This window comes from Anguilla rostrata, chromosome 12, assembly GCF_018555375.3.
Source record: "Anguilla rostrata isolate EN2019 chromosome 12, ASM1855537v3, whole genome shotgun sequence".
Lineage (NCBI taxonomy): Eukaryota > Metazoa > Chordata > Actinopteri > Anguilliformes > Anguillidae > Anguilla > Anguilla rostrata.
The window spans coordinates 1,084,035-1,098,474 of NC_057944.1; the positions used below are offsets into that span (position 1 = coordinate 1,084,035).

The window sequence follows — 14,440 nt, forward strand, 5'->3', positions numbered from 1 at the left end:
AGTGGAGAATAGGAGCAGACGCATATGTCCCAGCAGGCTTTGCATATGAGAAAATAACGACAGTGTGAGAGAAATTAGGATGAAATTACGAAATTCCATAGTTGAAACAATATGTTTTTTAGCAGAATGGGCATGTAGGTGAAGGCTGACATGATCACGGAGTATAGTGCGAAGTAAATGGAGTGACCATGAGCGAGCTTACATTCCTTATCGAACGGTATATATAACAGTCTAGTGTTAACCGTTAAAGTGGAGGTTTAAGTAACATGTGAAATTCATTACACTGTTATGTTCAGTACTAGTAGTTATAATTATGAGTGAATCATGATTTTAATTGTAACGTTTTAATGGGGAGTTGCAGAACGTACATACGTAGTAATTGTTTGTATGTGGCTAGATGGAGAACAGGGCGAGGTAACATGAATGTAGAAACGTGGCGTTTGCTGATAAGGTTTTGTACGGTAGCCAAGTGAAGAAATGTAGTTAGTAGAAATGGCACAGCGGTGAACTGGTGTAACTTTTTAATAAAAGGAATACATTTGCCGTCATGAAATGCATATGGGTGGCCATGAGTGAGTTTTGGTAAAGCAAATATAATCGTAAGAGAACGTTAGTGTAAAAGAGGAAATGATCTGCCTGAGGACGAGGCGGGATTCAGTCGTTCAACCGGAGGTTTACCAGTCTGTCACTTTGTTAGGGCAGCACCATGACATAGCTATGCAATGCGTGAAATATCATTAGCAAACCTGTCCGTGGTTTTAAAGAACACAGGCCAGTAAGCGCAGAAGAGCTCCCGTTGAATCCATATGGCTTTGCAATATTGTAGCCGGTTAACAATTGAACGTGCAGACGGTACGTCATAATACAGGGTATACGTTCGGGGAACGGCTGGTAGATATGGTGCAAAAGCAACAATTGAGAAGTAGTAGACAATTATTAGTGAGGGTAAAAGCAGGTTAAAGGAGTAACATGGTGGTTGAACGTGACACTTACCAGTTGTCTTTAGGCAACAACAAAACAAATGTGCATATTTTTTTTTATTATTCAGTCATTTCAATGTACTTTAAAATGTATTTTTCTAAGCCTAAATGTCCCACTATAAAAGTTCACCCGAACCGTCTGGGCGTGGTAATGAGAACTGTCAGTTAGCTATGATTGACAGACCGTGCCCCGTTACCATAGCTACCCCCATGATACGTGCTGTTTTTGGGAGACTTTTCACAAGCTAGCTGGCTTAGTAGTATATGAAGTACCGATAGATAGCTAAGGTAAAGACGTTGACTTATATCAAATTATAATTTTTGCTATCTAGCTAACCAAGTTAAGATAAAAGCACAACTATAACGTCCTCATAAAAGCAAACTAGCTAGCTAACGTTATCGATAACATTGCGTTATGAAAGCAAACTACCTAGCTAGCTAACGTTAGCTAGCTAGCTAAATTAATATAACCAGAAATAATCTAATAGTCCTTAAAAGTCACTCTAATTTAAGTGAACCTAACGTTAGTCAAATATTTGCTTTGTCTTGCCTGTAAGCCAGCCGCGCAAACTATGGGTCTGGAGCAGGGGTCAGCAACCTTTACTATCAAAAGAGCCATTTTTGGCCCCTCTCCCCTAAATAAAATTAATCTGGAGCCGCAAAACCTATTTGACCCTTAAAATGAAGATAACACAGTGTATAAAGTTTTATATATAGTTACACTATATTCAGAGGGATTTGAATCTATCCAAAAGCTTATTTCTAGTATGTTTGACAGAAGTTTTTAATGCAAAAGGAGGTCATACAAGATACTAATTAAATTTTCGTTTCCAATTTTTTTTGTCATCCACTGTAAAAGAACAATAGTTTGTTGCATTTATGAAATCATAGAACAACAAAAAGACAACTGTTGACATTTTATTGCTGTTTTTACCTTATAACAAAGGAAAACCTCAAACTCTTATAAAGAGTTTGATTAAATTATCAAGAGGAGAGAAAAAACACTGGCATGTGTAGACCTACTTTGAAATACAAACAAAGAACCATGCAGGTCTATTTCAGTCATTTCCTTATTTGTAGAACATTAATAAAATAAAAAGTAGCCCACTTTGAAATAAATCAAATGTATAGCTGCTGCCTAATAACTTTTAAAAATAGAGTCAACATAAAAATAGGCCAGTTTGTATTTAATTATGACTTAAGTCCATTTCAGTCTTATTTGTAGAACATTAATAAAATAAAAAAGTAGCCCACTTTGAAATAAATCAAATGTATAGCTGCTGCCTAATAACTTTAAAAAAAAGAGTAAACATAAAAATAGGCCAGTTTGTATTTAATTATGACTTAAGTCCATTTCAGTCTTATTTGTAGAACATTAATAAAATAAAAAAGTAGCCCACTTTGAAATAAATAAAATGTATAGCTGCAGCTTAATAACTTTAAAAAGAGTAAACATAAAAATAGGCCAGTTTGTATTTAATTATGACTTAAGTCCATTTCAGTGTGTTGTCATCCTCTTGTTTTCTCCTCAGCCACGTACAGCAATCAACCATCGAGCCTGAACATAAAACACAACTACATCAGCTCAGGTTCTAAAATAAATATGTTTTTGCAAAATAATAACCTATTAAATGATAGTGTTCTCACCCGTTTAATGTGATTTCTGTTTCTGACCATCACTGCAGAGCTTCTCTATATCAGGGATGTAAGACGTGACTTTCATCTTCACACAGGACTGCAGGCTGTCATCTGTGAGGCGCGAGCGATTTTTGGATTTGATGTAGTTCATGTTTGAGAAAACCTGCTCGCATAAGTATGTGGATCCAAAGATTGACAGGACTCCAAATGCAAACTTCTTCATGTTCATATAAGTGTCGGGAATGGCATTCCATGTTTCAAAGACAAGTTTGTCGGGTTTGGGGAGTTTTTCAATATCGCTCCATTTGTGCTCCCGAGCGAGAATCGCCTTCTGACGGGTGACATCTTCCAGATCAGCTGTCAGGCTTTTGAACTTGGACACCCATAACTCTTTATCAGCTATGTTGGCCAAGTCCATTTCAAGATAGGGTTGACTTACTCCTGTGAATGCGGACATGTTCAGCAGGGATGGGTCGATGTCAAGGGGTGTGACGGGGAAGGATAGTGTGTTTTTTTTCCCTTCTGAACTCACTGAATCTTTGCCCAAATGCAGTTTGCATTCCAATGATCGCACGCTGAAAATACTCACAATTTATGTGATTGTGTGCTTCTTTGAACTCTCTCAGGGAGGGGAAGTGAGAGAGCTTACCTCTCTGTACATCTCTGGCGAACACTGTCATCTTGCGCTCAAACGCCAAAACATCCTCCAGCATCTGAAGGGCCGTGCTTCCTTTTCCCTGGAGAATTTTGTTGAGTGTTAAGGTGACCTGTCATATCCACCATGAAGTGCAGCTTTTCCAGCCAATCTGGATGTTCCAGTTCTGGATAGATGAGGCCCTTGCTTTCCAGGAACGTTTTCACGTGTTCCAGACAAGCAGCAAACCGTTTCAGCACTTCTCCCCTCGACAGCCACCGGACTTTGTTATGCAGCAGGAGATCTGAATATGCGCTGTCGACTTCATCTAACAATGAACGGAACTGTCGGTGGTTTAACCCTTTTGCTATTATTTTGTTCACTATCTGGATGACAAGGTTCATCACCTCCATGCATTCGGGGGGAAATGTTTGAGCGCACAGTGCTTCTTGGTGCAAGATGCAGTGAAACGTCAGCAGCTTTCTATCCAGCGACTTCTGAAGTAAAGTCACAAACCCCTTCTGTGCTCCTCTCATACTAGGTGCCCCATCAGTAGCCACTGACACCATGTGGGTGGTGTTTATTTCTTTAGCTTTTAAACAATTCACCACAGCCTCACAAATGTCCTCCCCCCGTGTTTGGCCTTTTAGCGGGATCAACTCAATGATTTCTTCCTGCGGCCCATCAGAGTTTACGTATCTGCAAAACAGCGCTGTCTGCTCAATTGGGATGGCAGGTATGCCATCCCGCCAAGTTACGCCTTGGCGGGGGCATGCCCCCATACCTATACAGCACCGAGAGTTTGGCACTTTTCAGGGTTCCCCACAGAAATAACCACAACAGCCACAGACACTCAGCCCTTAAAAACATTAAATTCTGTACATTCTGACCCCATTTCAACAGACAGATTTCATAAACAACTTTCACATGTCCACACAATAAATCCCCAAACTAAGGGGATTTTGCGTTTTCTCCTTCTTCTTCTTCTCATTCTTATTTTTCCTGCCGCCTATCCCACTAATAACATGTCTCCCCATTGGACATTTTACCGACACCCGCCAAACCTTCACCTACACGACCCAATGGCAAACTCGCATACACACGCAAAATATCCATACCTTTTTACTCTGAAACATTGAGAGTACAAACAGCTAGTCGTAGTGGGTAATAAAAGGTTAGTCTTGAGAACACAAGGTCCAAAGTTCAAACCCAGCTAAGAGCGCCTTTCTTTAAAGGAGTACCATGGTGATTTTCACACTCTCGTTTTTATGTGCTAATTGCACACGAGGCATCGAAGAAACACAATGAGTACAGTATTAAATATGTCCGTTCTGCATTTTTGGATAAATATGCGTTTTAAATTTACCGTCCTATTTTCAAACGGTTGACTATAGTTGTCAAATTGGTCCGTCACGAACACAGTACTCCCACACCAGTCCCCTTTCCCACGCCCCGTAAACCCATGGATAATTCCAGACCCATAGTTTGCGCGGCTGGCTTACAGGCAAGTCAATGCACATATTTGACTAACGTTAGGTTCACTTAAATTACAGTGACTTTTAAGGACTATTAGATTATTTCTGGTTATATTAATTTAGCTAGCTAGCTAACGTTAGCTAGCTAGGTAGTTTGCTTTCATAACGCAATGTTATCGATAACGTTAGCTAGCTAGTTTGCTTTTATGAGGACGTCATAGTTGTGCTTTCATCTTAACTTGGCTAGCTAGATAGCAACAAAATGTATTCCTTTTATTACAAAGTTACACCAGTTCACCGCTGTGCCATTTCTACTAACTACATTTCTTCACTTGGCTACCGTACAAAACCTTCTTATCAGCAAACGCCACGTTTCTACATTCATGTTACCTTGCCCTGTTCTCTATGTAGCCACATACAAACAATTACGTGTACGTTCTGCAACTCCCCATTAAAACATTTACATTTAAAATCATGATTCACTCATAGTTATAACTACTAGCACTGAACATGAAAAAACACAGCAACGCAATGGACTTCACATGTTACTTAAACCTCCACTTCAACGGTTAATGCTACACAGCGACTGTTATATATACCATTCGATAAGGAATATAAGCTCGCTCATGGTCACTCCATTTACTTCGCACTATACTCCGTGATCATGTCAACCTTCACCTACATGCCCACTCTGCTAAAAACATATTGTTTCAACTACGGAATTTCGTAATTTCATCCTAATTTCTCTCACACTGTTGTCATTTTCTCATATGCAAAGCCTGCTGGGATATATGCGTCTGCTCCTATTCTGCACTATCATGTTTTCCGGTTCTAGTTTAGCAAAACAGCGAAGAGGATTCCTACCTGCAGATAAGCCTATCAAAATGCCTTATAAACCTTACAAACACTAAAAGTGCATCTCCACGAAATAACAGACAACGGAGCTGCACAGAAGGATACACCTTACGAACACTAAAAGTGCATCTCCACGAAATAACCGGTTGAAAATAGGACGATAAATTTAAAACGCATATTTCTCCAAAAATGCAGAACGGACATATTTAATACTTTACTCATTGTGTTTCTTCAATGCCTCTTGTGCAAATAGCACATAAAACCAAGAAAGTGTGAAAATCACCTCGGTACTCCTTTAAAGAAAGGCGCTCCTAGCTGGGTTTCAACCTACGACCCTGTGTTCCCAAGACTGTAACCTTACCCACTAGGCCACAGGCGGACTAGCTGTTTGTACTGAAAATGTTTCAGAGTAAAAAGGTATGGGTATTTTGCGTGTGTATGCGAGTTTTCCATTGGGTCGTGTAGATTTGGGTGAAGATTTGGCGGGTGTCGGTAAAATGTCCAATGGGGAGACATGTTATTATTGGGATAGGCGGCAGGAAAAATAAGAATGAGAATAAGAAGAAGAAGAAGGAGAAAACGCAAAATCCCCTTAGTTTGGGGCTTTATTGTGTGGACATGTGAAGTTGTTTATGAAATCTGTTTGTTGAAATGGGGTCAGAATGTACAGAATTTAATGTTTTTAAGGGCTGAGTGTCTGTGGCTATTGTGGTTATTTCTGTGGGGAACCCTGAAAAGTGCCAAGCTCTTGGTGCTGTATAGGTATCAGATATTCAGCTATGCACTTAAATAGATTGTAAAAAGCAAAAAGTGTGGTTTTTCTAAAAAAAAATTTAAAAAAACATTAAAAAACTACTTTTTACATTATGATCAAAAAAAAAAGATTGCAATTAGACATTCCAGTGCCAAGTAAATGACCTAAAAGCAAACTACTGCTACCCTCTCTATGATCTACCCATCGGGACTTTTGCCCCTGTTTGGAAGCCTCATATTCGTTACAGCAATCATACAGTGTTGAGTTCTTCAAGCTCGTTTACATACTGTAGCTTTTGAACGTAGCTTACGCCGTCCTTCTAGCTGAAACTACAGCTTAGCTATTCTACTGCGTACTGACTTATTTTCACTTTGCATTTTCACGTAGCACCTGAGTGGAAGCTTTGACTATTGGCAATGACTATTAATGATTCGATTTTATAGTTTTGTCATTTTCCTCCTTGTGATACCAAAAATGCCAGACGTGGAACTGTGTGAAGTGTGGGTATATTTTATTTGTAGTTGTGTAAATACAGAAATATGAATGACTTTCCCGGCAAGATTATACAGGTGCAAAAACAATGTTTTATTTTTAGTTATCCAGCAAGGCAGTGTAATGACAGAGGTTTTCATGAGTCAGAGGGGGGCTTGAAGCTGCCTGCACACTTCCAAAAGTGCTGCAGGCAGCCACGCTACCCAGTGAGCTACTAGCGAAAGAGATATATAAGCAGAATTTTGTGGTTTTAAACAAGTGCACTTCTATACATGCCATTTTGCGTGTGCATCCGATGAGTCGTTAGCAAGGTAGCTATGAGGAAATTTTATACCTACTGGTGAGGCAGGGTTATGAGAGGGCAATTTGTTATGGTTGTTAGAGTTACACAGTACATACACCTCAGTGGTCGGCAGTATCCTTGTGCCTCGGAACTTGAACTCATTCAGTTACTTTCTTTCAGACTCTAATGCCAAAGGATTGTAATTATACTATATTCTAACCCGAGTTACTGGGACAGGTGGTTTAGGCCCGAGGACTCAGTTCCAGCACCTCAGAAATTCAGAAGTTGTGTGCTATGACACTTTGCACACTTTTAGAGGTTTTAACATGGGTTCCACATGTGGCAGATTCCAGATTCTTGTTGTAGCCTGGGGCTGCACTCAGAGGGGTGGAGACTTGTATCTGCCATGGCACCCAGAGGTTGCGACGTTACATCGGGCTCGGTACTCAGAGGTCCAGTGACCACTAGTACCGGCCTCCATCTCTGAGACTCAAAGGTGTGGTTCCCTCCGGACAGATACCGGACAGTCTCAACTGCACTTTCAGAGGGGTTGAGACGTGTACCGCCGTGGGACCCAGGCACCCGGGTTTAGTATCAGCACTTATCAGACTCTGCTTTCAGGGCTGGAACTTAGGAGCCTAGGCTATGCACCCGGCTTAGCACTGGTCATTTATTTGTTCCTCATAGGCTAGAAACTTAATCCTTTAACCTTGTTACTGCACTCAGAGGTGCTTATATTAAGGCCTAAAGCCTTTAAACTTGTTACTAGACTTGTACTCGGAGGTTTTTATATTAAGGTCTAAAGCCTTTAAACTTGTTACTAGACTTGTACTCAGAGGTTTTTATATTAAGGTCTAAAGTCTTTAAACTTGTTACTAGACTTGTACTCAGAGGTTTTTGTATTAAGGTCTAAAGCCTTTAAACTTGTTACTAGACTTGTATTCAGAGGTTTTTATATTAAGGTCTAAAGCCTTTAAACTTGTTACTAGACTTGTACTCAGGTAATCTGTTCCGAGGCTCAAGAACACTTACCACAGTGCCCTGGGACACCGCACCTCAGCTTGTATGCACTGATATTAGTGGGTTAGCATATGGCCGGTGATGCTGTGGACAAAGTGAGATTATTCACGAAATTATGGATCATACTGAAAACATAGTGGTTTATTGTTACTATATATATATATATATATATATATATATATATATATATGGAAAGTAGAAACATAAGAGTCTTCTCACACATTTAAGTTCTAACATAGATACATTCTAATAAACACACACATATGCCACATACCCAGCATGTTTCTGTACGGACAAGAGTATGGTACCCGGAGAATCTGATAAGCAGGCTTCTCCCAGATCTGCTTCCTTGCTCCCCTTAAATGTCATCCCGACCATACCTCCCAAACTCCACGTTTCCCTCAATTTGCCCAAATAAGGCCGAACAGAAGTAGCACTGTGGCTCCACCAACCAGAGATCCCCTTCCCCCTTCTTCCCCTGTAGATACAGGGGAGCCATTATCCACATGATAGTATTAAGATACTTTGTACGATGGCGCGTGATCTGAAGATTGATTTTGATACCTTTCTTTTGTGGAGGCCCCAGGTGGTGATTCTTCTATAATCCAGTCACTTATATAGGCAAATTCATCCCCCTCACTCCTCAATCCTTCAAACACCTTAATTCCTAACATCTTTTCCATATTACCATCAGACCCACATCCAACCAAGCCTCTTCCACCTCATTACATTTTATATTGCCTTAAATGTTTTAATAAAAGCTCATACTGTATTTACAGAACATGTCATGCCCCAGAGTTATTTAGGATTCTGGCTGAGGGTGACCTGACCCAATGACGCCATATGGAGGCGCTGTGGCACTGTACGTGAGTGGTGTCTAGGCTCGGCTTGTCCGCCTGGCATGTCCAAGCAGCAGGAGGGTGAGCTGTATGTCCATTGATCCCCAAGTTGGTATGTCCAGAGCCCTATCTTCAAAAGGGCAAGATGGCTGAAGAATGCACAAGATTGCTCTTCCGCAATAAACGGTGTCGTAAACAGTCCTATGCAGGATGCATTGATTGCTTTCCTAGCTGCAGGTCTCATCCTTTAGGCATTTATGGCTCCCACCTGTGTGTAGCAGTTGAACACAAGTAGAAACCAGACGTGACAGAGTCCTTTTGCAGTGAATTTTTACCTTACATAGCTAATGTTAAACTCGGTGAAAATGCAGAAAGCGGAACTCTCTAAAGTTTGGGTGCATTGTATTATTTTAGTGCTTATTAATTTAGCATCTGGAGGTGGAACACGGCTGGGAAAAAAGATATACACAATATTCCAATCTGGAGAGGTTTTCAGGATATCTGGGCCCACCTTTGGGAAAACGCATGTCAAATTTTACTGCTTTGTTAAATCCACTTTTTTATTGGTGTTGTATACATCCTGGGGTACGATTGTAAAAAGAAATCTGGTTCCATCCAGTATATGAAGTATATATAATCACTACAGAATAAAGAAAATACAAAACATTTTTGGATTTCTTCTTTGTTTTTCAGGATGAATATGTCCTGTATGTTTACAGAGCGAGACTCCCGTGTGATCAGGGGTTATTTTGGTAGTAATGTTCTCTTTATTTTTTTATAAGCTTTGAACCATGTCTGGACTGCATATAGTTTTGTGTATGGAGATAACAGTACTGCATGGTCAATGGTCAATTATGATTAATTGACATACTCACCAACCCACCTCTTCATGTGTTTATTTCACACTGATACAGCAAACCTCTTCATGTGTTTAGTTCACACTGATACAGCACACCTCTTCATGTGTTTATTTCACACCGATACAGCACACCTCTTCATGTGTTTATTTCACACTGATACAGCACACCTCTTCATGTGTTTATTTCACACTGATACAGCACACCTCTTCATGTGTTTATTTCACACTGATACAGCACACCTCTTCATGTGTTTATTTCACACTGATACAGCACACCTCTTCATGTGTTTATTTCAGTCTCTCCTGCGCACTCTGATGAAGCTGAAGAAGGATGATAAGTTGAAACAGTTTCAGAACCATCTGAGTCAGGATTGCCCAGAATGCTTAAAGAGTCTGTCTGAAGATCCTTCTGTACTGGTTATGTTTATGAAGATGAAGGAATTGTTCAAAAGTCATCGAATTGAAGGTTACCCAGAATGCATTGAGAGCAAGCAGAAGGATCCTGAGGCCCGGTACATAGTTGAGAAGTTGCTGGAGACCTGTGGCAGTGAGAGGTCTCTGAAGATCACACTCCACATCCTGAGGAACATGAAGCAGAAGGATCTCGCTGACTCACTGGAGAGAGATGAGCAGCGCAGTAAGAGTTTTCTCTCATTGCGAATGTGTGTCTATTCAAATGCTGGAATTAGCTATAGCATCCACACTTTCATAATAGTGTTTTACATTGACAACATTACATATAGAAAGTGTCACAACCAATGTGCACACAAAGGCATTGCAATGAAATTATAGCATGAAGCAGTGATTATGGGGGTAAGCAAATGTACATGAGATTAAATGTCCCTGAGGGGGACATAAGCAGTAATCTTGTGCTCAAAAGCCAGTGACTAAACCACTGTCCCATTAGACAGACTGCCCCAAGGTTGTATCCAGGGCTAAAGAGCACTCAGGATAACAATATTATATTTTAAAATGACCATGTAACAACAACCTGAGACATGAAGTGTAGAAACACATTTGAACCCATTCTCAATGTTTTAATGTTTTTTCCCTTCATCTGTAGTGTACAAATGCAACAGTGTGTGCTTCCTTGCTGATATGATGTATTTATGATAGATTATATTTCAGAGTTATGTAATACTGTGTGAGAAGTGTGTAACACACTGTGAGAGAGGCATAACATACTGTTAGACTTATGTAACACTGTGATGTGCGTAAAATGCTGTTAAGAATGAGTCTATTAATATTTTTATTGGCAGTTTTAAAAAAAATCTGTTATTGAATGGGAAATGTTTATCACATTTTAAACATAATTGTTTCTCATTTTTCCTCTATTCAGATAAATCCATAAAAATAGCCCAGAAGGCACTTAAAGCTCATCTAAAGAGGAAGTTTGAATGCATATTTGAAGGTTTAGCAAAGCAGAGCAACCCAACCCTCCTCAATGAGATCTATACAGAGCTCTACATCACAGAGGGGGGAAGTGGGGGGGTCAATAATGAACACGAGGTCAGACAGATTGAGACAGCATCCAAGAGACAAACCACACAGGAGACTGCAATCCTCTGCAATGACATCTTTAAGCCTTTACCTGGACAAGAGGAACCCATCAGAACTGTGCTTACAAAGGGCATCGCTGGCATTGGGAAAACTGTCTCTGTGCAGAAGTTCATTCTGGACTGGGCAGAAGGAAAAGCCAATCAGGACATTGATTTCATCTTCACTCTTCCTTTCCGAGATCTGAATTTGAAGAAGGAAAGAGCATTCAGTCTGATGCAACTTCTGCAGCACTACTTTCCACAACTGAAAGAGAGCCAAAGTGTTGAAGGTGATGAGGTCAAAGTGGTGTTTATCTTTGATGGTCTGGATGAGTGTCGACTTCCTCTAAATTTCCGAAGCAATAAGAAGTGCTGTGATATAACAGAATCATCATCAGTGGATGTGCTGCTGACCAACCTCATTAAGGGGAATCTGCTTCCCTCTGCTCTCCTCTGGATCACCTCCCGACCAGCAGCAGCCAATCAGATCCCTCCTGAGTGTGTCCACCGAGTGACAGAGGTACGCGGGTTCAATGACCCACAGAAGGAGGGGTACTTCAGGAAGAGAATCAAAGATCAGAACCAGGCCAGCAGAATTATCTCACACATAAAGTCATCCAGGAGTCTCTACATCATGTGTCACATACCAGTCTTCTGCTGGATTTCTGCTACTGTTCTGGAGACAATGTTGGGTGAAACAGAGAGTGGAGATCTGCCCAAAACTCTGACTGAAATGTACACACACTTTGTGCTCATTCAGACTAATGTGAAGAATCAGAAGTATCATGGCACTGATGAGACAGACTCAAAGATGATGTCAGCATCAGATACAGAAATCATCCTGAAACTGGGGCAGCTGGCTTTTCAACAGCTGGAAAAGGGCAATCTGATATTCTATGAAGAGGACCTGAGAGAGAGTGGCATTGATGTCAGTGAAGCTTCAGTGTACTCTGGGGTGTGCACAGAGATCTTTAAAGAGGAGTGTGGGTTGTATCAGGAGAAGGTCTACTGCTTTGTGCATCTGAGCATTCAGGAGTATCTGGCTGCCTTATTTGTGTTTCATTCATGTGTAAATGAGAACATAAATGTACTTGGAGCAGAAGAATCAGAACCTCACAGTGACAGAGTGCAGCTGTCTGAGTTACACAGGACTGCAGTGGATCAGGCCTTACAGAGTAAGAATGGACACCTGGACGTTTTCCTCAGATTCCTTCTTGGCCTCTCTCTGGACTCCAGTCGGATTCTCTTCAGAGGACTACTGACACAGACAGGAAGCAGATCACCTGTACCAGACCTACAGACACAGACAGGAAGCAGATCACAGAGCATTGAGAAAACAGTCCATTACATTAAGGAGAGGATCAGAAAGGAATCTTCAGCAGAGAGGACCATAAATCTGTTCCACTGTCTCAGTGAACTGAATGACAACTCCCTAGTGGAGGAAATCCAGAATTCCCTGAGATCAGGAAAACTTTCTGATAACAAGCTGGAACCACACCAGTGTTCAGCTCTGGCCTTTGTGTTACTGATGTCAGAGGAGGTCCTGGATGAGTTTGACTTGAAGACCTACAACACAGCAGCAGCAGGTCATCAGGTCAGACTGGTACCAGTGGTCAGGAACTGCAGGAAGGCCATGTGAGTATTATGTCATTAATAATGTAGATGATTGACAGTGTATTTTCACACTTAATATTTCTAGTGAGAGTAAAGTACAATAAAATTGTCTGGGAAGTGAAAATTTGGTATAAATGATAACTTCTGGATCATTTTAACAGTTAGTGCCCTCATTTAAACCCTTTGCACGCATGCCAAATCTGCCCAATCGTTGCCCATTCACGGGGTACCTTATTTAAAGCTTTATAACTCCAGACGTGAGCATCACAGAGACTTGAATAATGGCTTAAATGAAGAAAGACATTTGTACCATTTACAATAAGATTTGTTTATATTCATAATGTAGGAAGAAATAGGCAAAAAAATCCAAATGGAATTTGCTCTTTTTTAGTTGGCAATGAAATACTGAGAAAACCTGTAAAACAGGTTACACTATACATGTCCTGGATCAAAAACTCCTTGACCACAAGTTCATAAAATCTAAGGGTGGATATGTAGAACTACTATAGATTTATGAAGCAAGAACTAAGCAATGTACCCAGTGTCTCCAAAACTATCCAAAATGTCTAAATTATGCATTGCTGTAAATCATGTATTTCACTACAAATCAACTGTTTTGTCTGAAGAAACTCACTGTTGCATCATTTTCAAGTGGGAATTACAAGATTTCCATCGGTACAGAGGCCTACAGTATCTAGGTGTCCTGAAACATATCCAAAATCTCTCCAAAAATTAATGAAATACTTTTTTTCTGTTATAAAGCATATAAACGTGCCCCGTTTGAAGGTTTAAGATGAAGCATTGATATTAGATTAAAAATAATGCAAAAACATTATCACACAATATGGAGCAGTACCTACATGTGTAATCATTAATTCTTGTATCTTTTCCTGTACTCTACGGTATGTAATGTTTCCTTGTATGGGAATTGGACGACATTAATACAAATTCAACTGTCCGCCACTATGTTTCAGTTCAGCTCTCATCCGATGCATTAAACACAATGACTACTTAGCAACCAATGAACGCTTACATTACAGTTACATTACACTCAAATTTAAAAAATTAGCACAGCTATTTTAAAATGTACCCAGGCATCACAAATAAGTGTAATTTTCACAAACGGATTGTCCAAGACAATATATGACCACTCAGTCTTGAAAGGGACATCTCTACGCGTAAAACCAATTGTAAGGTTGTATATTTATTCCATATCAATGCCCAGATATTGACAGTAGAATGACATGGCATAATTTTTTTTTTTAATTCCTCTTCTTTGTTTTAGTGTTCAGTGAGCAGCATTTTTCACAGCTGTACTGGCATGCCTTCGGCTATTGTTGGCTTTATCTTGTTGCAATGACGGAATACAAATTTTTAGCGGTAAAAGAATGTTTTTATGTATGCCCAGATGTGCAAGTTCCGTGCTGAATAATGTGTTTCCTTTTAAACCAATCCAGAC

General features: G+C 40.2%; 1 protein-coding gene across 33 annotated transcripts in view; it reads left to right on the forward strand.

Moving 5' to 3' along the window:
* The window catches only part of LOC135235493 (NACHT, LRR and PYD domains-containing protein 12-like), a 419,768-nt gene that overhangs the window by 21,201 nt on the left and 384,127 nt on the right, over window positions 1–14,440 (forward strand). For 3 of the 33 annotated variants that reach the window (XM_064300981.1, XM_064300992.1, XM_064300986.1), the window contains exons 5-6: window positions 10,127–10,466; window positions 11,169–13,002. The exons of the other annotated variants lie outside the window; for them this stretch is intronic. In XM_064300981.1, the coding sequence (XP_064157051.1) occupies window positions 10,127–10,466; window positions 11,169–13,002 (2,174 nt within the window). The remainder of the gene's footprint in view (window positions 1–10,126; window positions 10,467–11,168; window positions 13,003–14,440) is intronic. 33 annotated transcript variants of the gene reach the window in all.